At 48.0% G+C, this 27,696-nt stretch overlaps 1 protein-coding gene across 1 annotated transcript in view; it reads left to right on the forward strand.

Annotated features, from left to right (window-relative positions):
• LOC146202551 (uncharacterized) overlaps positions 1–25,589 on the forward strand; it is a 65,375-nt gene extending 39,786 nt beyond the window's left edge. The window contains exon 3 of the mRNA XM_084584772.1: positions 25,296–25,589. Coding sequence (XP_084440898.1) covers positions 25,296–25,406 — 111 coding nt within the window. The 3' untranslated portion in view covers positions 25,407–25,589. The remainder of the gene's footprint in view (positions 1–25,295) is intronic.
• The last annotated feature ends 2,107 nt before the right edge of the window (positions 25,590–27,696 follow it).

Here is a 27,696-nt window from a genome sequence, read left to right on the forward strand (position 1 = left end):
TACGAGGGTCGGAGCCGAGCTTCGCGTATGTCGTATGCTGTATGCCGTATGCCGTGACGTTACAGCCAAGGCCAGTTGCATAGCCCCCTCGCCAAGCTCTGCCGGCGTTGCCTAGCAACTCTTAAAAGGTGTGCGACTCCTCCACATTAAAAAAAAAAAAAAAAAAAATCTACATCCGGGAACTTCCATCCATTGGATCCTCATCCGAGCGCTTTACCGCTATGCCATGCCCTGCGTTGAGAAACGATCATCGGAAATCCACTTGTCTACCGTGAGGATGATAGCGGGATTCCGCGACTGACAGATACTGCGATTGGCGCGTAATTTGAAATCACTAAAGACTAAAATAGTTAAGTAACTAAATTAGAGTGACGTCAAGGATGTGACGTCACCCATCTACCGCCAGCTATGAGGACTCGGCGGCGCTTTTTGCCTTCCGTGAGTGATAGATGCTACGCCTTTGCTTTCCAGTAAACGAATTACAGAACGCCGGTGAACTTAGACACGCTCGACATGGAAACCAAGGAGAGTTTAGCTGCTGGCGAACGGCGCAGAAGACTGGATAAATTAATTTCTCTTTATCCCGAGGTAGTCACTTCTTTTCGCTACGTATATACAGGCATTGCAGAACTAAGCCATCTTTCATTTTTTATAAAGAGCATGCGCTCGGATGTTATGGTTTGTGAGGTTTAACGTCACAAAGCAACTTAGGCTACGAGACGCCGTAGTGGAGGGCTCAGAAAAGTTTGACCACCTGGAGTTTTTTAACCTGCACTGCCATCGCACAGCACACGGGTGACTAGCTTTTCGCCTTTATAGAAAAGCGGCCGCCGCTGTTGGGATTCCATCCTGCACGTTTGGGCACAGCAGTCGAGAGCCAGAACCATTGCACCCCAACTTCGGGGCCTTGCGCTTGAAGTATCGTTGCTTATGTGTCTAACAGGCATGTGCGCGTGTGTTGTCTCTCTTCGTGCGTTTGTGTTTGTTGCGCCACATTTCTGGGTATTATGAGCTTTAGCGTCCACTGCAGTCAAGAGCTAGCACGGAGCAACGCCAATGTTGAACACAAGGACTCAACTTGTAAAATTAATTTCTCGCGTAGAACGAAAACCGATTGCAATTCCGCTGCTGAAAATTCATTTCAGAAATAAAGACCACTAAATGGCACTGTGCAAGTTACAATATTTTCATATCTTTACTAAGAACAGCTCACTACGCAGCTGACGACTGCATATGCCTGAACATTTTAAAGACACTTGGGACCCTCTATCTGTGTGACAGCGAAAGGGCGCTCGCTCAGCGAAGCCCGAGCCACACGCTTTCTCTCGTGGTGTGCGATACCTTCGACTGGCAACATGATACCTTCTGTACTCTCTCTTTTTCTGACAGCGTCCATCTCACTCCCTCCGTGAAAAAAGAGCTCGACCGCCGCAAGTGTACGATTAAGAGCGGTAGTTCAAGTTTTACAGAATTTAATCCTAGGTCATCTATTCCGGTACCAATGCGTAGCATCTTTTTCTGGCTTTCATGCCTCTACGTTTTGTGGCACTAAAATGTACAAAGGGGGAAATCGGCAGCGAGATCGCCGACTGATATTAACCGATTCACTGCCATGGCATTCACTGGCGTGACAGTGGAGATGCTTGTTCGGAACGTGGTATCATCCGTATAGAAACAGAGGACCCAGAGCGCCATTAGCAGATTCAATTGTTTCATTCGATGACCTGGTGACCTCCAGACCTTTTAGCCCGAGGATAGCCTAGAGATGAGGGAGCTTGACTACCGAGCCGGAAAATACGGGTGTAGTACCGGCTGCGGCTGTGGCGAAACAAAGCAAAATGTGCCCGTATGAAGTGAATAATCCTATGTGGCTTAATTTTGATTCACGCGATCTGCCGGGCTAGTTGTTCGCGATCCATTTGTATCAGCAACGCGCACACAATCAGGAAAAAAGATGGAGATAGTGGGGCCAAATTTTAGAAAAGGCCCAACTTAATTTTTAACTCCCCAGCTCTGTCCTATCCCCTTCTGTTTTCCTGATTGTGTGCGCACTGCTGATACAAGAGGCCTAATTTTGATCCTTTCATTTCGGTGTTCATTAACGGCGATGTGCCGCTTCGGTACTTCAAACAGCAAAATTTATATGTATTGTCACGCGCCTTCGCAGTGACATCGACGGGAGAAGAACGGCCGGGCGAATCGACAGAAAACAAAACAAAAGGGAAGAGCAATATGGCAGAAGGACGTTTTAGGTTCGCCGCAGTCCTACTTCGACCGATCCTTGTAAATAAACCCTCCTTGCGTACTAAGCACGTAATCCTATATAATATTGTAAAAGAAGGCTAGGTCGAGACGGCGAGGTCGTGACGGCAAGGACAGCGAAGCCTTGTCTAGCGTTTTAATCCGATCACGAACCCAGGCGCGCGCCGGAGCCGGCGCCGCGGGACGATGATGATGGTATGTACAAATGAAAGAAGAAGATCATGGCATGTACAGATGAAAGAAGGTCCACAGAAGGCTCACACAATCTGCCCGGGGGGTCGGAAGCGGCCAGCCTGGCCGCTGCTAATTAACCGATGTACCGCGGCGCACGAACGGTTTCAAGCGAGAAACATGAACAATTTCAGTTCCTCGGTGGCGTCGATCGGCTGGGGGATCAACAGGCGTGACTTTGTAGTTAACTGGAAAAGTTTGGCTGATGATCTCGTAGGGACCAAGGTAGCGATGGTGGAATTTGTCACTAAGGCCAGGGGTACGCAGTGGTGTATAAAGCAGTACTTCGTCACCGGGACGTTAAGAGACTACGCGATGCGTAGAATCGGAGCGACTCTTGCGGTCTTCCTGGCACGCTGCTGTGTTGAGGCGGGCAAGATGACGGCATCTGGCCACACGAGATAAGAACTGGGTAGGTACTGATGTGGAGTATTCGGGCGTAGAGAAGAAGGAAGCGTCGAGAATTGTAGTGGGAGGACGGCCATAAACGAGGAAAAATGGAGAATAACCGGTAGTCCGTTGTACTGCTGTGTTATGGGCGAAAGTGACGAATGGTAGAATAGTGTCCCAATTTCGATGATCCGGTGTGATGTACATGGAGATCATATCCGATAAGGTGCGGTGAAATCGCTCAGTCAGCCCGTTAGTCTGGGGATGGTAGCTTGAGGTTGTCTTATGAAGGGTGGATGACGCGTGAAGAACTTCGGCAACGACTGCCGATAAGAAGGCCGTCCCGCGGTCACTTAGGAGCACCCGAGGAGCGCCATGACGCAATACAATTGATCGCAAAAAGAAATTTGCTACTTCTTGAGCGGAAGCGGTCGGTACAGGTGCTGTCTCAGCGTAGCGTGTAAGGTGGTCGACAGCTGTTATAACCCAATGGTTACCCCCATCGGAGAGAGGTAGGGGACCATATAAGTCGATGCCGACTACGTCGAATGGCTTGGCAGGACAGGGAACAGGTTGTAGAAGGCCAGCGGGCGAAGACGTCGGCCGTTTGCGACGTTGGCACAGAGGGCAGGATGCGACGTATTTGGCAACGCAGGAAGATAGGCCCGGCCAAAAGAATCGTTTTTTTCACGCGGTCGTAGGTTTTGTCAACACCAAGGTGACATGCAGTAGCGTCATCGTGGAGAGCCGCCAGTATACGTGGGCGAAGCACACGCGGCACTACTGGGATCCAGCGAGTTCCATCAGGGCAATATACGAAGCGGAGTAGGATGCCATCTTCGAGCTTAAAATTGCGAAGTTGTCGGCGAAGCCGAGCATTGGGTGGGTCCGAAGCGCCGGCGGTCGATGATGGGTCGGCAGTAGGCATCGGCTAATTGCTGTGAGCGGAGAGCGTGTTTGTTCTCAGAGTCGTCAAATGAAACTGCTGTGATATACGTCGGGGAAAGAGATGGTCGGCTGTGGTCATAGGTGGAAATGCATTGGGAAGAAAAACAGCAAGCCGATTCCGAAAGTGGACAGCGAGAAAGAGCGTCGGCGTCTTGGTGTTGGCGACCCGATTTATAAGTGACGTCGAAATTGTATTCTTGCAGGCGTAGAATCCAACGGCCAAGTCGGCCTGTCAAATTTTTGAGCGAAGACAACCAGCAAAGAGCATGGTGATCGGTTACAACTGTGAAATGCCGGTAAGGGCGAAATTTTTGGACAGCCCAGACGACGGCAAGGCCCTCCTGCTCGGTAATGGTGTAGTTTTTCTCAGCTGGAGTCATAGTCCGACTGGCGAAGGCAATCACTTTCTCACGCGAAGTTGCATCGCGCTGCAGGAGTACAGCTCCAAGATCGAGACCACTGGCATCAGTGCGCAGGACGGTTGGAGCGCTATCACTGAAGTGGCCAAGAACAGGGTCTGATGTGAGGGCGTGCTTCAGATTATTAAAAGCGGCTTCGCACTGTTCAGTCCACGCGAAAGGGCTGCGTGTTTTAAGTAGTTCATGAAGTGGAGCAGCAATACTTGCAAAATGCCTTATAAAACGCCGGAAATAAGACGCAGGCCGAGAAAACATCGCAATTCTGTAATCCGTTGTGGACGAGCAAAGTTCAAGACCACGATGATTTTTTCAGGGTCTGGACGAATGCCGTCATGTCTGACTAGATGTCCCACTATTTTAATTTCCTTCTGTGCAAAGTGGCACTTCTTGGTGTTGAGCTGAAGGCCCGCTGAAGCGAGACACGTGAGGACCTCATTCAGGCGCGTGAGATGGTCGTTAAAAGTTGACGAAAAGATGACAATGTCATCCAAGTAACATAAACAGGTTCTCCATTTTAGGCCACGAAACACAGTATCAATCATTCTTTAAAATGTCGCTGGTGCGTTACAAAGTCCGAAAGGCATAACATTAAATTCGTAAAGGCCATCGGGAGTTGAGAAAGCGGTTTTTTCTTTATCGTCCTCGTGCATAGGTATTTGCCAATAACCTGAGCGGAGGTCCAACGTCGAGAAATATTCGGCGCCTTGGAGAGAGTCAAGGGCGTCATCAATTCTTGGCATTGGGTATACATCTTTGCGGGTAATTTTGTTGAGTGCCCGGTAATCAACACAAAAGCGTACCGAGCCGTCCTTTTTTTTAACTAACACTACTGGGGAGGACCATGGGCTTGTCGAAGGACGAATAATATTGCGATGGAGCATGTCATTTACATTTTCTTCAATTACTTTTCGTTCAGAGAGGGAAACCCGATAAGGCCGTCGGCGAACGATAGAGTTACCTTCAGTAATGATGCGATGGCGCGCAACACTAGTCCGTCCCAGTGGTGGGGAAGTGGCATCAAAAATGGCTTGGTGGTGTCGAAGCAATATGTCAGCAGTTCTTGGCGTTGGTTCGGCGTGAGGTTAGGATTAATAGTCTTTGTGAGAACCGAAAGAGAGACGTCTGGCGAAACACGGCGCTGAGGCAGAGGGGCAGTGAGCACCATCAAGGACAAAGGTTGAACATCCACCATGCAGGGGAGAGAAGTTCCTTTTGGGAGCACGAGGGATTCACGTGAAGTGTTAGTGGCCGCTATTGTCGCTGAGCCGTTGCAGAACCTCACAAGACTAGACGGGAAGGCGATACCGCGTGCAAGATGACGACAAGATGGTGCGATGAGTACGTCCCCGTCAGTGATGTGGTCAGAAACAACGGTAAGCAGTTTTTCGCACTGAGGAGGCAAAACAGTATCAGCGGCGGCAACGAGGGGATGATGTCGTTCAGAAACATCAGATGAAAAATCGCTGTCTGTCATATGGATAACACGGTCGCCACAAGAAATTAACGCCGAAGCGGTTGACAAAAAATCCCATCCTAAAATCATCAGATGCGCACATGGTGAGAGCACAGCAAACTGCACATGATGGCGGACGCCGTCAATAACAATTCGTACGGTGCACTTTGCTAAAGGGCGCAAAGGGACGTCATTGGCTCCACGGAGTTCAGGCCCATCATATGGTGTCGTCACTTTTCGCAAACGGTAGCACAAATCAGCGTGAATGACAAAAATTGCAGCTCCTGTATCAATCAATGCTTCGACCGGTAACCCTTCAGCGATAACAGAAATCACATTATACGGGCGATCTGGAGGACTTTTGGTAAGTTCGCAGAGTGCAGTTTGACCTCCGGAAACTGCAACGCTTAGTTTTCCGGATGGCGGACAGGGATAGTTGTTGCGGGTCGGAGAGGGGAAACTGAGCGGCGGTATGGGGATAGGGACCGACGTCGGGAAGCATGGGTTCCACGAGGCTCAGACGAGGATTCTGGAGGTGGGGATGATCTTCGAGGCGGGCTTGGAATAAACCGGCGTTGATAATATGACGTTGGAGGGATGCCACTTTCAAAGGTATCGTAACCACGGCGCTCGTCCTGGAGGCGGCGGCGACAGACGCGGGATATATGTCCTCTAATGCCACAGTAATAGCAAATTGGTCGGGAGGGGCGCCAAGGTGCGTAATAGGGTGGTGCAGGTTGAGCCGTCGCTATTGCAATGACGTGATTGTAGGTTGGTGCCGGTCGAGGCGGGGGAACTAAAGGAGGGGGGGATGCTGCGACGTGCGCATAAGTCGGTACTGAGCGGGGTGTCGGAGGGCCAGATGTCATAGGTTCGGTGATTGTTGCCAGCTCTTCTTTGATGATGCTGCGGAGACCGGCGTCATTAGATGTTGCGGAAGAGTGATCGCACCCGTGTCGACAGACAGGCTTGAGGGCCTGGAGCTCCTCGCGGATGAAGGCTCGAATAAGTGCCCGCAGGTCGAGATCAGCATAGGTCGGGCCAGTAGCGTTGGCGGGCTGCAATCGGGAGGACTGCAGCTGGTCGATGCGTTGGCAGGTCGTAATAATGGAATCAATAGTTGAAGGAATCTGGGCAACTAGGATGTTATACGCCGTAGAATTGATTCCTTTAAAGACGTGGTGTACTCGTTCATGTTCCGCCATGGTGGGACTAATACGCCGGCAGAGTGCAAGTATGGCCTCTATGTAAGACGCATATGACTCATCAGGACCTTGAAGGCTTGAAGCGAGCTTGGTCTTCGCGATCTCAATCCGAACTGCCGGGTCGGCGAAGTACTGTCGGAACTGCTGCTTGAACGTGGTCCAGTTAGTTGTGTGGGGCTCGCGGTTGATGAACCAAGTCCTGGCTACCTCAATAAGGTAGAAATAGATGTTTAGATGGTGGTAGTTGCCAAACGGCGACCGGAACGTAGCTCCAGCGAGAGGCAGGGCCCAAGGCAGCAAGGGGATCAAATTTCACCTCCACCACTTGTAAAAGAAGGCTAGGTCGAGACGGCGAGGTCGTGATGGCAAGGACAGCGAAGCCTTGTCTAGCGTTTTAATCCGATCACGAACCCAGGCGCGCGCCGGAGCCGGCGCCGCGGGACGATGATGATGGTATGTACAAATGAAAAAAGAAGATCATGGCATGTACAAATGAAAGAAGGTCCACAGAAGGCTCACAATATATGCGTATATATGTGTGTGTAAAACTATGGCCCAAATAGTCGTTCTGGGGAAAAAAACATATTGCAAGGAGCCTTTCATTATAATAGCTTAATTTTAGTATATTTTTATATCATAACATAATATATTCATATTTTTTTTTGTTACAGTAGCCATATTTATTACGCGTACGTACTGCCCGTAGAGCAGTATGACAGTGGCAGGTGCAGGCACCTTTGGTGGTTGCATGGCGCACGTGTCTGCAGACTGTCGTTTTCTAAGACGCTTTCTTCAACTTGTCTGTTTACGCAGATATACCGGACACATGGGAAAAAATACTGATTGCAGCAGTAGCCGACAGCAGCGTGGTTTCTTCTTGGGCGCATTTAAAAGTACATCGCCATCGAACTCGGCGTAGAAGGATTTTGTATCATATGCTCGAGAATGTGCTTCGCGCAGATGCGGTCGCTCGGTTGAAATAACCTATATGTTCTGGTGCCACATTTCCAGGCGAGCAGGGCCCGACTGAGATTTAGAAAGTGACACTGGAACGGACAACTCTGTGAGCCCGATCTTCAGTTCGGTACGAAGCGCCTATTAACCATAATAACGTCTGGTCGGCCTCTGGACACGGCTGGACTTCTAAGGTGTGCGACAGCAACAGCCAACGTATCATAGCCATCAAATGCGTAGGCAGCAACGACCGTCCACGGTGTCGGCCCGGGCCACCATGTGAGCTCGCACAACGATCACTGTGACTGGTCTCAAACCACGACCCACAAAGCTACTTATAGCAAACTTTGTTCGTACACGGTGCCTATGCATAAAGTGCAAACTCAGAACCTAACGCACACACCTTATGAGTTACTCGGACAGCGCAAAACATCGACAAACACTGCCTAAAACGGCATTGAAAGCCGGCCACGCCACTTATCCTCGCGCGTTGCTCCGTAAGCGAATGGACACTAATGGCGATTTCCACTGATCGATTGGAGCTGGGCGCTCGGACCCAAATAGACCGACCTAAACAGCTACAGAGCGAATCATCCTTGGTCGACCAGCGGAACGTGCAGATATGGTAGTGCAGAGTGTGTGGCGGGAGTAATCATGAGCCAGTTCCGCAAGTTGAAGTCGCATCCGAGCGGCGAAATTGTTGCGGTTGATAAATAGGCAGGAGTGCTTGGATCACTGCCTTGTCGTGGCGGAGGGGCGTGCGAAACTCGATGAAGTCGTGAGCTCTGCTGTGTAGGGCCACCCAAGATAGACAGGTCACGGCAGAGAGTTCTGACAAAATGTGATTCACTGGAGAAGGTAATGGCAACCCACTCCAGTATTTCCTGCCAAGAAAACCCTATGGCCAGTCACAATACCATTAATGATATGGCGCCGGAAGATGAGCCCCCCAGGTTGGAAGGCGTCCACATGTTACTGGGGATGAACAAAGGGCGATTCCTAGTAGCTCCAGGACGAATGAAGCGGCTGGGCTAAAGCCAAAAGGACGCTCAGTTGTGGATGTGTAGGGAATCGACCGGAAAGTCCGATGTTGCAAGGAGATATATCACATAGTAACATGGAATGTAAGGTCCATGACGCAAGGTAAACTGGATGTCGTCAAGCGAGAAATGGACAGATTAGTCGCTGGAGAGAGATTTGATGTTGGGAAAGGTTGAGGCTCACCGGAGAAGGGGTACGCAGAGAACGCGACGGTTAGATGGCATCCTCGAGGCGCTGCAGATGAAGTTATGTGATGTTAGGAAGACAGTGAGAGACCGGAAAGTGTGGCGTGATATGGTCCATAGGGTCATGAAGAGTCGGACACGACTGAACGACTGAACTGAACTGCCGCCCTCTGCAACTTGCTTTAGCATAATTTTAACTCTGTGGTCGTTTTTCAATAAACACACTTCAACATATTAGCGAAATAAAAAAAAAAACGGTGATGCCCAGTGTCCTCTGCCGATATCTCCGAAATCGCTAAAAACAGCCGAAAAATTGTGGAAGTGACGACATCGCCGGCTAGAACTTCCGGCGAGATCCGAGTTTGGTTGGCGGATCGAGTTAGAGCACCCCGAGTTGCTCCAGACGACCAGTGGAATACGCACAACCTATCCCGGTCGACCAGTGGAATTCGAAATTGCCATCCCGGGGCAAGAAAACGTCTTCCGGAGCGACCAGGGGAAATCGCCAAAAAGTGCTGCCTCCACGCCCCTGTGTTCGGCGCATGTATAGAGGGCGAACACAAGGCTGGGCGCACTCTCTGCCGCTGCGTGCCGGTCAGTGTCATAACCTAAATATTCTTACACCTTGATATCACGTTAAGTAATGCCGAAAGTTGGGCGAGTTGGTTAACATTCATGATGGAAAATAGCGCGAAAAAATACACGAAGGACGTAAGGAAGACACGGACAAGTGCAGTCCGTGTCTTCGTTCCGTCCTTCGTGTACTTTTTCGCGCTATTTTCATCATGAACCTTGATATCGACACAAACTCGGAATACGGGTCCAGTGGAAGATTGTGCGAACACCAGTTGATAGAGCAGAATGACTGTTAGGGGTGTGCCCGGCTTCGCAACATATATCCTTTTCGTGGCTTTTTAAAGATATAGATTCTAAATGTTATTGCATACCTTGTCGTAGTGTTTTTCAAAAACATATATGTTAACTGTGAACGAACGGCTGCCTACTGAGTGCATGATGAAAAGAGAAAATTGTTGGGGAAATTTTGTTTGAATCAGCATCTCTATGCATTTCGCTTCCCTCCAGTGCTGGCCGCCGGCTGACTCCCACGCGCACGTATCGCGGTGTTTTAAAAATAAAATGCCTTCGAAATGAGGCTTTGAAGACCTCCGGCGCTGCGTCGAAATGAGGATTGATAATTTTTTAGACTGTTTGAGGGTATACTGGGCTTTGTTTCGAGAAGGGCCGACATCATAGTTGCGCTGTGAAATAAGAAAAAATGCTTTTAAGGCTTTATTTGCATGTATTTCTTGGGCGATTTCCCACTCTGGAGGCAGAAGGGGCTACCAGTGGCGCTGAGCAGCGGCCACCGTTGCGTGCACGGAACCATTTAGCGAGCGGTAATGCAGCAGTGGTGTGGTTGTAGGGGGGAAGGGGTGCTCTGTCACGTGGCTTTGGGGACTCATGACGTTACACATTGCGGTGAACTTGATTGTATGAGTCGCCACATGGTAGCTAAGAAATTATTTGTAAAGCTGTAGCTATGATCACGTGAATTGGCCGTCATCTTGAATCTGTGAACGACGGAGAAACGGACAAGAAACCGGCAAATGTAAGTAATAGGAGCTAAGGCTCTTAAAAGGCCGCTGCGGTAGGTGACGTGAGGTTATTAAGTAGGTACTTATATCTGTTCGAGTTCCTATCACTGTCTAGGGCAGCAGGTAAATGCTAATTAGAGAGTGAATGGTATGCCATCACCATAAAAATATACGAGCAGTTCGGTTACATTTTTTGATGCGAAAGAAGTCAAACCTGGCGCCACATGGTGCTCCATGAGATGGTGCCTTATACGACAAATGGGGTGTGTATGCCGTTGCCTCGCTCGGCCCTTCGGTGGCTCGACAATTGTGACGCGAAAGAGCCTGGGGAGGGGGGCTACCAGAGATGGTATATGGATGACGATTAGCTGATAAGTTTCTGTGACTCCGGGAAGAGGGGCACGACACTTTCGCGTGTCAAGCCACCCTTCCCATCCGATAACAGTGGAGACACGATGGATGTGGAGCGAGCAGCGGGTACGACGTGATGTCCGGTTTTTATTACCTATCGTTGCGATGTACTACACCCGCATCCACAGGAGCATCTGTTGTGTATACCGGCCGTTGTCCCACTTCCTGAACCGGTGGCTCGACAACGTTTGTCGTCACAGATTCTATGGCAACTATGAAGCGGGCGAGCCACGACGGGATATCCGGTATTTATTAGGTATCGCGACGACATACTACACCATCATCCACTTTATACCCAATGACGCGATTATTTCGGACGTATGACATCGTTTACTTTCTGTGCAATCACTTTTGGCGACATGATCTGTGTTACATGAGAGTTATAAGGCTTACGCCTGAATTAAATAGGTGCCGTTGTCAGATGGGAGGAGGTTTGGTGCCAGAAGGCTCCGCGCCTCGAGGTCTAACATAACCTATCGACCCTTCATCATTCATACGTCCTCCCCGGCACTACGCGGGGGGTTTTAGTTTCGGGATGACGGCCGTACTCTGACACGGGGGCAGTCGTGCGGTGAGACGTACACAGCAGTTGCACCTAACACTATGCCAACTGTGTTTAAGGTCTCCACTGTGACAGCAGGCCGAGCACAAAGAGACCGGACCTTTAGTGGACCTCAGATGTCCTGAAGGACAACTGTACCCTTGGCGTGTTTCATATCAACACTGTTATGGCACCCTTAGAGACCGTGAAAATGATCGGTGGCTTGCTGCACATGTCCACGAACCCTTGCTCGCCGAGGTGACGCTGCTCACGGCTTAGGTGAAACCAGACCTCCCTGCGGACTCGTGCGAGTACCTCATGAAGGCCCGGAACACTGCGTTCATACGCAGCGGCACATCTGGCAGACCAGACTTGGTACATGCACTCAACGACCAACAGCACGGCCTGCTTCACTGCATGCCTAGGCAACGGGTGAAGGTACCTGACAGTCTGATAGGGCACTTATGGAATGTCAAACAAGACAGCCACTCGTCGAAGGAGGGCTGCTGGGACAAGTCATTGTGCAAAGATGTGCACCATGTCTTCACGACCACCACAGAACGGGCAAACTGGATGCAAGCTCGCTCGTGTGAACGCTCTGCTGCGGATGGGGAGACAGCCGCGCGCTCATTGCGATACATGAATGTTGTCTACTCTCATCAAAGAAGTTTGTCGGTGTATCTGTTTCCAACTTGGACGCACGTCGCAACCAAGCGTAGATAAACCAAATTCATATCACATAGAAGCCGCGCCAACCAAGGAGACTCTGGAACTTCAGCAAAATGAGGCATGTTCATGTATTGAATAGCTTACAATTCACGTGACACTCAAGACATTAAAGTTGTTGAAAAGTTGCGCGGAATTAGTGCGCAGTGAAGCATAACTACAAAAGCGCACGGTTGTAAAAAGAATACCGGCAAAAGGATAATTTTGAAGTTTATGAACGCACAAATCTTGACGCAACGAGCAAAACGTTTGAGACACTATTATGACCGCCTACGTGTAGGAAGGCTATTGCTCGCTCAGCAGCGACGCCCATTTCAAAAGAAAGTGCTGCGTTAGGCCACGCGGTGTACTGAAGTGATTGGACATACAAATGGGGTCACATACGTCGGTTCGAATCGCTATAGGGAACGTGCGCTGGTCTGGGGCGCGGCGAAGTCTGACATTAGGCGCCATCTGGTTTTAAAATCAGCAACCGTATAGATGGACGGGCGCAGACGAACCGTCGTAGAGTGGCGGCGTAGTGTTCAGTATTAATGTTCTGAAAAACAGCATTCTTTCGAGGAACCTACCAACTTCATTACAAGCCGTGCTGCCACGCCTTGCGAAAACCGCACCGCCGTTATTGCTGCAGCGTAAAGTCTCTTTCAAGCTGCGAAGTGCCGTTGTGCCGGTTGGGTTATCACACAGTAGCCCACCGTCAACAGGGTTGTGCCAAGGAGTTGGTAACGCAGCGCTCGTCACCCGTTTCGTGAACGAGGGCTGTCAGCTCCCTGGACGGCAGCGATGAATCTGAGTTGGCGCTGGTGAGATGAAGAAAACGCTTTATACACTATGTACAGCCATTTACACAACGAGTTCGGCTCTGGGGCCGAAAGCTGACATAGCCATACGCGACTGTTCTCGCGCAGCGACGGCCGGGGAGATTCCGCCGCGTCCGCTCTGTCAGGGGGCGAACTGCTCCCTATGGACGCTATTGACGAACTCGCACTCAGAGTCTCGAAAGGAAGCACTTGAGACTCCGTCGCCGAGAACCGTTGACGCTCAAAATGGTCCAATCCGACGACAGCGCTTTCGCAGGGCCAATGGGAGAGCTTGCTGCGCTCTCGCTTCAAATATGCCGCGGGGCGAGAAGGGGTTCACCGTCAGGGCCACGGCGCCGTGCTGTCTGGACGTTCAGCTCATGTTGAAACACGTCGCTTCTCTCTCTTTGGCACGGCTCGCCTCCAGTGCACTGGTGCTTTGCAGAGAAGTATCCGGATTTTGTGAAGGAGGCGTTCGCCGAAGAAGTTTGGCGTCCGGCTGCATTTCTGGGCGGCTTTGGCCGAGCACAACAGCACCCCCGCCATCAGACAATGCGCTGGGAAGACGAGCTGCTCGCATGCGGCTCGGATGCCGGGCGCGCTCGTTCGCCAGGTTCCTCCAAGCTCACGTCCAGTGTCCGGGCGCCAGGTAGCCTCATGTTCCTCGGGTTCCACTCGCCAGGTCAGGATCTCTGCCGACAGCCTTGTTGCCGGGGCACGCCGATCAACTTCGCTCGGGTCGCTTCGATGCCCTTGCCACTCGCCACTGGTAACGGTAGACTTTTCGGCGGCTTGCAAAACCGACCGACAACAGGCAACACCCAACACAAGTACCCTCGGTCACCCGTCAAACACCAGACAGAGGCAAATTTTCAAATTCAATTAGCTAAATTGTTGTCCCATTTTTGCTCCCACCGACAAGAGACAAGTGTATAGGATGCAATACACAAGGTTCAAACAACAATTTTGCACATTAATGGCACATTAAATAGCAAAGAAGATTAATAATCAGTGATGGAAAAGAGTCTCCTTGAAATCACTTGGACTGTAGACCATAACTGAGGAAGCAAGGAGGTCATTCAATTTTGCCCCCATCTGCCTACAAAGTTACCGTTAGCGACGAAACGCTCGTTGAAGGTAGCTACGTCTCGAATGCACGGCTCAAAGCATCCGAGTTCGCACTGCGCTGCTCTCCTCCGCAAGCGGCAGAATGCGTAGCAGTATTCGGGCGGTTTGGCTCTCCTCCCTCGGCTACAGCTTCGGCTGTCCATTTCTCTACGAGACCTTTCTTTCCACTTTGTGCGTGAAAGAAAAGACATGCATAAGTTACTAGCTTTGTTGAACGATCTGCCTCGTTCCTTACGCTTTGCGCACCAATCGCGCATTTTCTCAGCACGGGTGCATTTGTGCCGCTGCGATCGCCGCTTCTTTTCCTTTCGCGATCGTTTGCGTTTTCTCACCTTTCGGTGACAGCATTCTTTCATGCACCTGCCTTTCCGCTCGTTTCGGCGGCTGCACTTGAATGTTTGCTTTCTTTATTTTGGTGCCAGATCTTTCAAGCTGCCGGTAACCGGAGCTAGTATGGCGCCGACATCGTCGGAGTGGGGCGCCGCGCCTGCATCGCGGCCAGCAGCGCATGACTCACTGCCAGTCGCGTCCGAACATGGACAAGGCTCGCTCACGCCAGCCGCCGAGCTAGGCATATCCTCTGCAGGCTCGCCTCTCAAGTTACCCTGATCCGCCGGTGTGCCGCATCGCTCAGCGCTAACCGGCGCACGATCAAGGTCGTCCGACAGCAGGGGCGCTTCGGATAGCATGAGGTCCATGTTCGCACTAGGGTTGTTTTCGCGAATACAACTGAGCGCGTCAGGACACGAAACATGACTCCTGTCTAGTCGCTCGCTGTCGACTTCACAGGTGTGGTTCTCGACAGCGTACGCGTCATGGGTTTGCCTTCGCTGTTCACCACTGGTGGGCTGCGCATGTTTCCATGAGCGCCACTTAGTTTGTCCGCAAGTGATGATCTATGACAACGCTGATCTCGGACATCGCCAATTTGTCGTCTCCTGGCCTGACTACATCTCCGCCACGCTGTACAACTGCTGCTTCTGAGGAAATCGCCAATTTGTCGTCTACTAGCCTGACTACATCTCCGCCATGCTTGACAACTTCTGCTTTTGAGTTGTCAGGCGGTTGATTTACTGCCAGTTCCCCACTCTCGATTGGTGGAATGCTTACAGCTACGTGGGAATGCGTGCAGGACGGTGCCACTGCGGATTTCTCGCCGATGGAGTCGGCTCCAACCGTCTCAGCTGCCAGTGGCTCGACCAAGGTAACCCCAGATACTTTTGTTCGAGGCTCGATCGGCTCGCTGCTGCGGTCGCGTTGCTCGGCCTCTTCCCCAAGCTTTGTCTCATTCTCTGGTGCAAGTACAATTTGCTCGGAGAGTTCCTGACTATCTAGCCATTCGGTTACATCGGCTTTCAACTGATACGCCAAATCGAAGATCGTTTTGATACAGTTTTTCTCTTTCCGATACCTGTCCCCAAGCTCCATTGGTGACAGCCGATGTCTTCTCAGTAAAGACTCTTTCAGGTAATCGTAGCTTTTCAAGTCAACGTCTAAAACGCGCTTGATTTCTTCCGACACCTCAGCGGAGAGAAGAGCGACCAATTTTTGTGCCCAAGTATCTCGCTCGAAGCGCTTACTTTTGCACACACGCTCGAAATCTGCCTAGTACTCTGCCATATCCTCGGCGATGAGGAACGGTTGCAGACACTCTCGCGGCTTCGAACTGTTACCTTGAATGGCAATCAAAGCGTCATGCCTTTCAACACTTTTTTCATATGCCGAAAGCTCGAGCTGCCGAAGTTTCTTTAGGCGAGAAAACCGCTTTTGATGTTCTAACCTTTCACGCTCAAGCCCTTTACTCTCTTGAATATCATCCCAGGCCTCTGCGGCTTCCTCAACCGTCACTTCTTCTGCCTGCATGATCTCAAGAATTTCCTTTTTTCTTTTTGTTGAGCCCAAATCGATGCCCAACTCCTCACAAATTTGGAGAAGTTCTTTGACCTTTTAACTCTCCATCTTTTACCGACCTCCTGTTGTTTGCCTTTTTAGGATAGTGTACTAGAGGTTCGCTATCTCGCTCCTAGCAAGAGACGCGCAAGTTTTTCTCACACTGATTCCCCTCTCAGCCTTCCTTGGTTTTCAAAACACTTCCTGTAGGCTTGAAACACGCAAGGTTAACACAATGCTACGCTCAGCCTTTCCCTAAGCTACCCTGTGTGTCAGAGAAAGTCTGGCGTTTGAGGGAAACTTCAGGTACTCAGCGCGCCGAGGTGCCTGACGCCGGTAAATCCCGCAGCTGCCATCCAATGTTGCGCCGATAGGGTTATCACACAGTAGCCCACCGTCAACAGGGTTGTGCCAAGGAGTTGGTAACGCAGCGCTCGTCAGGCGTTTTGTGAACGAGGGCTGTCAGCTCCCTGGGCGGTAGCGATGAATCCGAGTTGGCGCTGGTGAGATGAAGAAAAGGCTTTATACACTATGTACAGGCATTTACACAACGAGTTCGGCTCTGGGGCCGAAAGCTGACATAGCCATACGCGACTGTTCTCGCGCAGCGACGGCCGGGGAGAGCTCTGTCAGGGGGCGAACTGCTCCCGATGGACGCTATTGACGAACTCACACTCGGACTCGGAGTCTCGAACGGAAGCACTTGAGACTCCGTCGCCGAGAACCGTTGACGCTCAAAATGGTCCAAACCGACGGCAGCGCTTTCGCAGGGCCAATGGGAGAGCTTGCTGCGCTCTCGCTTCAAATATGCAGTGGGGCGAGAAGGGGTTCACCGTCAGGGCCACGGCGCCGTGCTGTCTGGACGCTCAGCTCATGTTGAAACACGTCGCTTCTCTCCCTTTGGCACGGCTCGCCTCCAGTGCACTTGTGCTTTACAGAGAAGTATCTGGATTTTGTGAAGGAGGCGTTCGCCGAAGAAGTTTGGCGTCCGGCTGCATTTCTGGGCGGCTTTGGCCGGGCACAACAGTGCACTCCGCGAAAGTGCACTTTAACTTGCACGCTTAACTGGGGTATTAGATTCTACCTTCGCTTTCAGTCTGCAGGAGCAAAGGACTAAGAGAATAGAATCGATGGGTGCCGTTCTAATTAGTGCCGTTATTACAAGAGGGAATCAGTGAAAACTTAAAAAACAACAACAACAGAACAGAAAAACAAAGTTGCTGTGCATTGTCTTCTGCATAAGAAACGATCTCTTAATGTCGTGAGATTTGGGGCTGCTATGACGCCCCCCCTTCTTGAGTGCGCCGACGGCGATTAAATATCAGCCTTTGGAATTTCGCGAACCAACAACGAAATGTGGAGTGTGGAGATGCATTCATTAGAAGTTTAAGTGCTTAAAAGCCGTCATTAATAGAGGAGCAGTGCGTAGAGCATCACATTGATAATAAGAGAGTTGTTTTGGTTGGAATCGTAAGTAAAAAAGAATTCTACGTGATCACCTGAAATTCGATCGTATATGCTGAAAAAAATGTTGCAGAAACGCACTGGAGATATATAAGCACGCATGCGCCAACACTGAATAAAGTACAAACAAAAAACGTTTTCCGTGCTTGCGAATTAACATAAATGGGGTTTTATGGCGCAAAAGTAACTATGGCTCGGATGCGCGCGAAGTAACATATCTCCTTAAAACAAACAGCAATCGTTTACTATAGCCGGCAAAGCGTTTTCGACTACAGCTTGCTCTCTATGCTTCTCCAAATTCACAAGAACTCACTCGCAGTAGCATAATGTAGGGGGAAAAAAATGAACGTGTCCCAGTTGGTGCACTGACCCCCTCTAAGCAATTACAACAAAATGCTGCAAATCCAGAGTAATGGCAGCTGGCTCAGTTTGAACAATTGGACTACATGTCGTCACCTTCAGGCTATAATACCACCTCCGTCAGCCTTCACCAAATTCGCAAGTTACATTTCTTGTCTAAAGTCAATATTTATTCAGTTAGGAAAATTATCCTAATTACTTATATATAATTGCAAAACAAGAAAATTCCTTTGGTGCGCTAGGAGGCTTGCAGCCCTATTCAACTGATTTCGCTGGCCTGTATATACTTCAAAAGAGTTATTTTTTAACGTTGATCTAAAGTTATCTTGGACGCTCTGTATATGGCTAAAAAGACGCATGAGTAACTTGCTTGCGGACAGCAGCCATTGGGGCCTCGCCGGGGTGGCACAGTGGTTACGGCACACGACTACTGTTCCCAAGGATGCGGGATCAAATCCTGGCCTTGGCGGCCGCTTTTCAGTGGAGGAGAAAAGCATGGCGCCGTGTGCTTTGCGGAGTCCTCCACTACGGCGTCTCTTATAGCCTGAGTTGCTTTAGGACGTTAAACCCTACAAACCAAAACAAGCAGCCATTGGGAGATCCAGATAAAATCTTAACATGCCTTCCTGAGATTCTGCTATCGTTCTGTGGAGTTTTAATTCCCGCTCTCTACGTGCATATTTATTTTTTTTTATTTATTAAGAATATTGCAAGTCGATATGGCCAAAGCAGTAGTGGCGCCGTTTCACAAGTTGATATGCTCGGTACATGAGACACTTACGCTAATATTAAGAACCCCAAAAATTATAAAAAAATGAGAAAACTATGACAAAGAATACACAATCAGAATGCAAATTAAAAAAAAATGACATGAAATAACATCTCCGAAAAATCATTCGATTCAGTTGTTGCTACTGGAAGGAATTTCGATGAGCAATGGTTATCAAGAAAACACTTTGTTTGAATGCTTCCGCGCGCCCAAAAACTAGGACTGAGGAGCTTATTGTTAGCATGCCTAGCTCTTCGCGCTCTATCGCTTTATGTAAAACGTAAATTTATGGTTAGCTCTAAGAATTTTGTGCAAAAATTAACTTGTTAGGGTTTCTAACGAGTTTCTATAGCATTCGGATACCGCGTTGGTTCATCAGATCTGAATGGAATCAAGCCGTTTTTTTTTTTTTTTGCTGAGTTTAAACTGAATATAATTTTTTCTGGACCCGCTCCAATTGAATTTTGTGTTTCTTACTATAAGGGTCTCAGATTGCCGCCTCATATTCAAGCTTTGATCTGATAAACGCATTACAGACAAACGATCGAGTTTGCTTCAACTGGAGCAGTTTTAGGTTTCCCATAATAAACCACAATTTTCATATGACATACTTACAGATGCTTAATATATGAATGGACCACGTCACAGTAAGTGTGGTATAGGATACTTATAGGACTCAACTTCGATGACCATACAATCCTGAAGCCGGTAGAAATGTGCTGGGCGAATTCTTTGTGTTTTCACTGCGTTAAGTTCCATGCCGCATATATATTGCACAAATCGTGAAAATATCGAGGACATTTTTCAATACAGTATGATGTTTTGCTGTTAAATACCTCTTAATTAAGAAAACACAGTCATCCGTGAATAATGTGATGTACACATCGTTATGTGGTACGTCATCCGAATCATTATTATAAATTATAAACAATGAAAATGTCCTAATTTGCTGCCCTGTGGAACACTAAGTAACGCACAGTACATCAGATCAGCCGCTGCTAATGCTAACTTTGTGTTACAATCATATCTTTTCTCAGTGCAAATAATATTCTGCGTACATGAGTGCCATACATATTTCTACTTGGCATATATTTTGGTGTGTCCTGAACAATAAAATCATGGCAGATGCCTTTTTTTTTTAAATTTCGCGAGCATTCGCCATTTGCCGAAACAGAACTGCGCCGTGTTTATGCGTTGCCTTGGACTTACCTTACATTTTTAAGCTAAAGGTACAACTTGCGTAGTGCGCATTTCTACTTTAGTTTTCCTTTTCAGGTTAAGTAGATATTCTTGCTGTACACTCATCCGTGTCATATGTATACTACCGAGGTTCACGATGGGCTAAAACGTACTAAAATGCAAGAAGGCAAATAGTTTCGGGGCGCAGCGCAGGTAGAGCAGAGCCTCTCACTCGGCCGCCGCGCCAGCCAGCGAAAGGAGGAAAGGACCCTTAACTCGGCGTAGCGCTGCTTTCTGTCTCTCCCGTTAAAAAGGGCCAAATTTCCTCACTTGGTCCAATATTAGCCATCCCAAACACATAATCCCGCCTACCCGGTATCATCGCGGTGCGTGAATTGTTCTTCAAGAAACATGCATAAGCTGTGTCGCGACTTTCCATTCTGTGAAATGGTAATTTTAATAAGCGAATCACACAAAAACATTATTTGGATAACACTGTCGACCAGCAACGTTCCTGCGCGCGCTAAGTCCAATCTCTACACCCAATTAACAATGCCCGTTGACCCCAGTGTCATAGCAGCTTCGTGACATGGGGGAAGAGACTGCGGTTTAGGAGAGGCCATTAAGTCATTAGCTTTACATATGTCAGAGGCAGGCACTTCATCAAGCTGGTTGGCTACGCCGGCCAGCCCATCAGAAGAGCCAGTAGAGCCTGCTTTGCACCTGGCCTCTGTCACGTGGATGACTCCACGGTTCGTGCTGCGAGCTTGTCGAATTCGGTGCCTGAGTGCGTGTGTTATAGAGAAATCGATGGAGGGCCAAATATTGCCGTGTTCACATACTGTTTGCTTGACATTGATTCTCTAACACCATCGGATTCAGCATACCGGGTGCTTTTTTGTATAGATTGTTATTTGAAGCCGTGCGAGAGATGCGCCGGTGCGGTCTGCGCAGGTGGCTTGTACAGTAAGGCCGACATTATGCACTTGATAGATCTCACTGATGACACAATTAAATAACTAAAATTAACTAGTAACTTTTTTACTTTTGATTTGAAGGGCCAACATTATGTTAAGGAATTGAAGGCTGTCAGCAAAAGAGTTCAGTCCAGCTCTAAATTTTCTTTGTCGCCAATGGATTTCGAAATATTTAACGTCAAAAGTATGCATATTCTAGCTCGTAAAGTTGACTTCTCGCAATGCACATGCTTAAAATGGATTCGCTAGGCGTAGTAATGTCGTGGAAATCACGTTAACTGCTTCTACGGCAAGAAAATCAACATACGGCTTTTGCATTTTTTATATTTTTTTTTTGTATCAGAAAGGCTAAAAAGAAAGCACCCGGCATATATGTATATATTTCCTAGCGCTTCGGGGAGCGCACTGGTGGATAATCTTCGATCATTAAAAGCGCGGATTGTGTACTTGGTACACATGTGTTAAAATGCTTTTGCTGGACAGCGGTTTGCGTTTATTGCTGCTTCAGTCGAACGACGGAAGCGAAGAGAGACCACTGGATGTCGCACTTAGAGCCGTCGACAAAGTCATTTTTTCGACATGAGGTTTGCGGAACAAAGGAACATGACAAGAGAAGAGAAAGGAACGTGAAAAGAGAACCGCAAAGCTCCATAGCCTCCTAGATCGATGTTCACAACGACGCCAAGCTTTTTCGGTGAAAGCCGCAAACAACGCGTGCCGCTGATGTGGACAAAACATGCTGTAGGAAAGGCCAAGGGCGACTGGATGTCACCCGGCCGCGTCTAAGGTTCTGTGGGTATGCTCGGTGTAGACATTGTTAGTCTCTTACTTGACCGAGGTGTCGCAATGGTCGTGTTAAAAAAAAAAAAAAAAAAAAACAAGTAACTTCCGCCCCACTCTCTGTATTGCCAGATCGGATAGCTGGGACATTTCTTATTCTTTTTTTCTGTGCTTCGAGAAATCGAGACGTCACGAGCTTCGACCCTCTAGTGGGTTCACCGCCATTACAAAACACGAAGGAACGGCAAGATGTACTCAAGACCACCAACCGAACGGCCCTAGCTTTTTCCTTATTAGAAGCTTGCAGCTCGTATGGAAACGCACTCGGCAACTTTGTGGCAAATTCCTGCCGAAAAAAAAAAAAGAGAAGCAAAGGTGTTAATTGCGGTTTATACAACTGAAACATTTGTTTCAACTAAATAAGCACGCAACCCACTCACAGTGAGTGATACAAGCGCAAACTGTAGATAAAACTGGAATCAGCACGCTGTAGCAAAACCTTCGTTTTCCCGTTTTCTAAGTTTGTTTGCACGTCATTTACTTGAGCAGTCCTCGCCGGCCTGATGGTGGTGATGAGATTTTCTCAATGGAACCTTCGTGTTTCTCCATCTTTTTGCGCCAAGCACATTAAACGCATTTTCTGAAAGTGCGTTTTCTGTCGTCTGCTTAGGCAGTGAAGCGGCATTTGAGAGATTTTCATTATCGTGTCTTCAGCAGCTCGTCGATCTTTTATTTATTTTGCTGTTACTTGTTTAGCTTTTTTTAGTGCCTCTGTTGAATTTCCTGTTATGTCAACTGTCTTTTACTGACGGGTGACGCACCCAACTATAGTTTGCACAACTTGGGCTGCCCGTTTACTCACCTACATTCTCCTTGTTCAAATTATTATTATTATTATTATTATTATTATTATTATTATTATTATTATTATTATTATTATTATTATTATTATTATTATTATTATTATTATTATTATTATTATTAGCTAAGTTACCATCTTTATTTGACGTCAGTTTCGATGCGATAGAGACATGTTCGGGGCCTTGAATGCTTATTTTTTCTCTATTTCTCCGTTTGCGCATTTGATATTTATTGCAGCAAAATATGAACTACTCTCATACAAATTACGGTGAATGAATGTGGTTATCTTGCACATGGCGCCCTTGAACCGCGTTTTTTTAGAGCCCAGCTCTTTGGTGCCCGTTCCTGGGTTTCGCGTCGTCGTCGTCGACCGCGTCGGCCTCGTATCCAGCTCCGCCCCCCTTTCATCCCCCCTAGTTCGAGCCGGCGCTTCGGCCACAGTAGCCTCACAGGAAGAGGGGAGGGGGTACACTCAGCGGCGAAAAATGGAGGCAGGAGCGCGCGCAGCAACCAGAGAACACGATGTAAGGAAGGGGGAAGAAAGAGGGGGGGGGGTCGCCGGAGCAGCGCTAGCAGCGACTGACTGATGCCGCTGCCGCTGCTAGCGAGGCAAGACAACGTGACTGTGTAGAACACCGTCGTCGACATGCAGAAAGAGGAGGAGGGGGTCCCCCTCTTCCTGCGTGGCGGTGAAGGTGCTCTCCGGTTTCCGAAACGCCAGCTCGCTGTCAGCGGATCACGGTGCGTGCATCCCGTTCTCACTCGCTTCACTCGCTAGCGGCGCCAGCGGCGTCAGATCTGTTCGTCGCGCAAAGTTCCTATTTGCAACTCTAATGAACGACAGGGGGCGCGGCAAAGTCTGGCCACACAGGTCAAGACGGTGGAAGTATTGAGGTCTGCGCGCAACTCGCCCCTTTAAAATGTATTGCTGTTCCTTGCTCGTGACCAAATTTGTGGTGTTTTCTGAAGAATGGTCGCGTTTGTGATGGTTCACGCTTCATTCTGACATGACCCAAGTGCCCCAGGGACTATCAGACCGAAGTTCAGGCGCCGGCGTCGCTGGAGATCCCCAAGAAATAGTGATCAGCTGACGAACGTGTTTATCAAAATCTAACGCGGAGAAAAGCGACGTGTTACTGCGTCGCCGATGCTTCTACGGACGCACGGTGGCACTGCATTGTGTTTACATATTACTACAGGTAAGGATCTCAACGATTTCGCAATTATTCAGCGTGAATGGAAAGGCGCCACGCTCATCTTACGAGCCTCCGGTCGTCAAGCTTGTTTCCGTTGTTTGATATCGATCAGCAGTATAAGCTTTTTTTTTGCCCAGTCTGCGGTATGTTTTCGTTTCCAAGAATAATATGATGCTATTCGTGGCGAGAAGAGTCATCTTGATTATTTTGAACGAATGTAGTTTTTGATGAGATTTGGCGTGTGCACGATAATGCAGTTTAAATTAACAGCGCATTTCACTGAACTAGTGCAACAGTTCGTTCGTGATTGATGATGCCGCTTGCATTGCTAGGTGTCAATTTGAGGACGTGCACGTGCGCATTTGCTTTCCTCGAGAGTGCGAGCGTGATAAGTGATGCCTTCGAAAAGCTTGCGTGCTGCATCGCCTCTTTCGCTTGTGTATTTGCATCTAGGCTACTGGATATTATAAACTCGTTCTCTAGCGAGGCCCTCGGAAATTTTCGCTTCCTCAGGCAGTCTGTGATCGAGAAACTTCTTAGTATAAATTCCGTATTGTGTCGTATTCACACGTGGCTCGGCCCGCCTGGCTTGTGTCTAGCTGTCGACTAAGTACTTCCAACCCAGTTACAGGGTTAAAAAAAAAAAAAAAAAAAAAAAAGGTGCCAAGAAAGTTGTTAAAAGGGCAGACAGGAAAGCAAATCGTAAAACTGTACTTTCTGCTGGCCTTCATGGTTCGTCACCCTCAATTTCTTCTTGCTCCTTGATGCTTGAACCAGTAAGGTGATTCAACAACTGAAGTGAAAGTGAAATTATTATAGCACCTTTGGCTCCCCTACTGTGCACTCTACGCAGTAGTTATCAGTTGTTGCAAGGCACACACCTTGGATGTGTGTGCCTTTCTCACTCGGATGCCTAAATCGATGTGCCTAAATCATTCGGATCATAACATGTGTTACATTGTATCTCACCCATTACTTTGCCACTGGCCTGGTTTAAGGATTAAGGGAGCATGGCACCGCTGGCGTAGGATGGGTGGCAAGAGTTTTTTTTTCCTTTTCTTTATGGCACCAGCTTCTGAGTTTGGAATTTCTGGTTACATGATATATAACCTGTTCTCTATAGGATGCAAGTACCACTAGGAAGATATTTCAGGAGAAAAAAATGTTCTGCTTGAGAAAGAATATGCTTCTACACATTTTCGGTGCTAATAACTCAAGCATGGTATAAGAAGAGTGAATTGTCCTTCCTTTAATGTGGTAAACCTTTTTACAAGACTGTGGAACAGCATATGATTGCTATTTTAATCTGTTGTTATAAACATGATTCTTAAGATGCTGCATATCTTTGGCAAAGGAAATGAGCAATTGTTTCTCCAATTTTAGTTGCTGACTCCTTTGTGGAGGTATTTTATTTGTATTCAGTTTTCAAAGGTTTTCTTCACCACATTTTTATGTTTATAAAATTTCTATTAACCATATGGCCCGTTTCATTTACTGCTAGTATTTTTCATTGTTCTAATTGTGTTGCAGCTGAAAAGGCCTGCCATCTACATCAACTTGACTTCGCTGAAGGGGGCCAGCGGATGCCTGTGTGTGGAACATGCGGCGCAGAGGGCGACAGGAAAACAGTCAAGTCAATGACACTGACCATTCTCTTGAGTGACTCACATATCAAAAGGATTGCATCACTGCAATTATCACACACACCATCTTTACCAGGCAACAAGGCTTGCTTCTCAGCCCCTTTGTGCATGCCAAATAACACCCCCAAAGACTAGAACACCTTGTAATTTGAGGAAAAGGGTGCTCTTTACCTTGCAGAAGTTTAGGAGGTAGCATGCTGTATTGCATGGCTAAGAAATAAAATCTGATGCTTTGTCAATTTTTACAAACTATGCATTTGCAGTCTGTGCAAACACATTTCATACAAAATTATTATCAGATATTTATCGATTGCTTACTCAAATCTTAAACATAATCCCGTCTGCACTCACAACCCAAACACAAAGCTCCTTTCCTCACTTATCTGCACGCGGGGACTTGAAAATTAAATGGCCGAACACTGATTCTTCGATGGTTGGTTTTGTGCGACTTAACGAGAACACACGGTATCACAAAGTTGGGAGCCAACCGGGTGCTTGTTTGATGTGAGCTAGAAAGAAATCTTCCAAGACACTTGAACGCCGACCCTAGTACATGTAAAGTAAAGCGCTCCCAGTTAAGCGCCCCATTAGTAAAGAGACAAGACTGATCGAGGCTTGCTAGTCCTGTGTACCTCGGTTTCTCTTTTCTCTTTAAGGAAAGCCGGAGCCTTTAAGGGTTTAAGTGTTCCCCTGTTCACTGCTGTTATGCCAGGTCTGTTCGACGAAACACGAAGGAATTAGTAGCAGGTGGTGACCAGTGACAGGCGCAGTGATCTAGTCGCGTTGGGAGAATTTTCGCTCATTGAAAAATGTGGTATAGTTGTCTTAGCGGTGAGTCGAAGGAAACTGACCTCCATCCGTATCAAAGAAACGCTTAAAAGTGGACAGAACCAGAAATGCCTGCTACTTATCTCTCTTACGCAACTGAAAATATTTGTGGAATAACCTATCCGACTGCTTAAAAAGTGGATAGTAAGTTGCAGATTACGAAATAACGGTTAAAAGTCGAAACACACGGTAAATAAACTCGGAGAAGTAAAGAAGTGATGGCTGTCTTCGGTCAGCACCCTCGCAGAGGCAAGCCAAGTTAACTGCTTTGTCGCTGTATCAAGGAGTAAATAAATGTAGAGAAAATAAGGCACTCGTTATGGGATAGAGCCAACATCCACTAACACCAAGGAAAACATCGATGAACGAAAACATTTTTTTTCCGTTGATTACTGGGAAATAATAATGTAATTATGGAGATAATTGATAGAACTTCAACAGTTTCACGGGTAGCGGTTCTAGAATAGCCATTGCTAATTGCTTACAACCTGTACGGTATAAGTAGGGCCCTCCGTTTTTAGACAAAAGCCGGTTTTGGCCGATTCTTGCATCCCCCAAAATTGATTAAATGTAAGGTTTAGCTCGATCTATAACTAAAAGTTCACCTTCTAGAAAACACAATTTTATAATGCTAGAAGCCGAGAACTTCGCAAGAAAAAATAGCACACATCATTTGCATATTTTTGAAGCCTCTTTTAACTCTCGTCCTTCATGACGGGGGTAACACGAGCGTAAACTATAAATTTGCATATTAGGGCCGAGAGGCAGAAACAATGGTGATGAGACATAAGCATCATTGCTTTAAGAATGGTAGCAGAGAGAGAGAGAGAGAGAGGCTAGGACGCTCGACAACTAAGCCCGAGAATAAGGGTTCGATCCCGGCCTCGGTAACCGAGTTTCAGTTTCTAGTGAGACGCAGAGTGCCTATGTGCTGTGCACTGTCAGTGAGCAGTTAAGAGCTGCAGGTTAATATACACTAATCCGGAAAACAGCACTATGGCATCCCTCACAGGTTATGCAGCGGTGGGACTTAAAACCTCATATACCATACCGAACCGCGTTGTACCATACCATGTCATACCATATTATACCATACCATACCACATCATGCCATACCATATGATATTAAGAGCAATGAACAAGGGTACATGGGGGGCCTCAGATCGTATGCTGAAACGAAGACAAATCCACTTGTCGAAATGGTTTTTCGGCTTGCGAACTGAGGCTGCCCCTCTACCATTGTTCACTGCTCTTTCATACTGTGTAGCTATCTTTTTCATCTCGTTTTACCCCGGATCCATACCATTTCATACCATAACATGGCATACCGTACCATAACTGGCCATACGATACGATAACATGCCATAAGATACCGTGCCGTACCATGCCATATCATTCCATGCCATACCATACTATACCATGCCATAACATGCCATGCAATCCCACACCAAGCCATACCA

This window comes from Amblyomma maculatum, chromosome 1 (genome assembly GCF_055883805.1).
Source record: "Amblyomma maculatum isolate TAMU_Amacu chromosome 1, ASM5588380v1, whole genome shotgun sequence".
NCBI lineage: Eukaryota > Metazoa > Arthropoda > Arachnida > Ixodida > Ixodidae > Amblyomma > Amblyomma maculatum.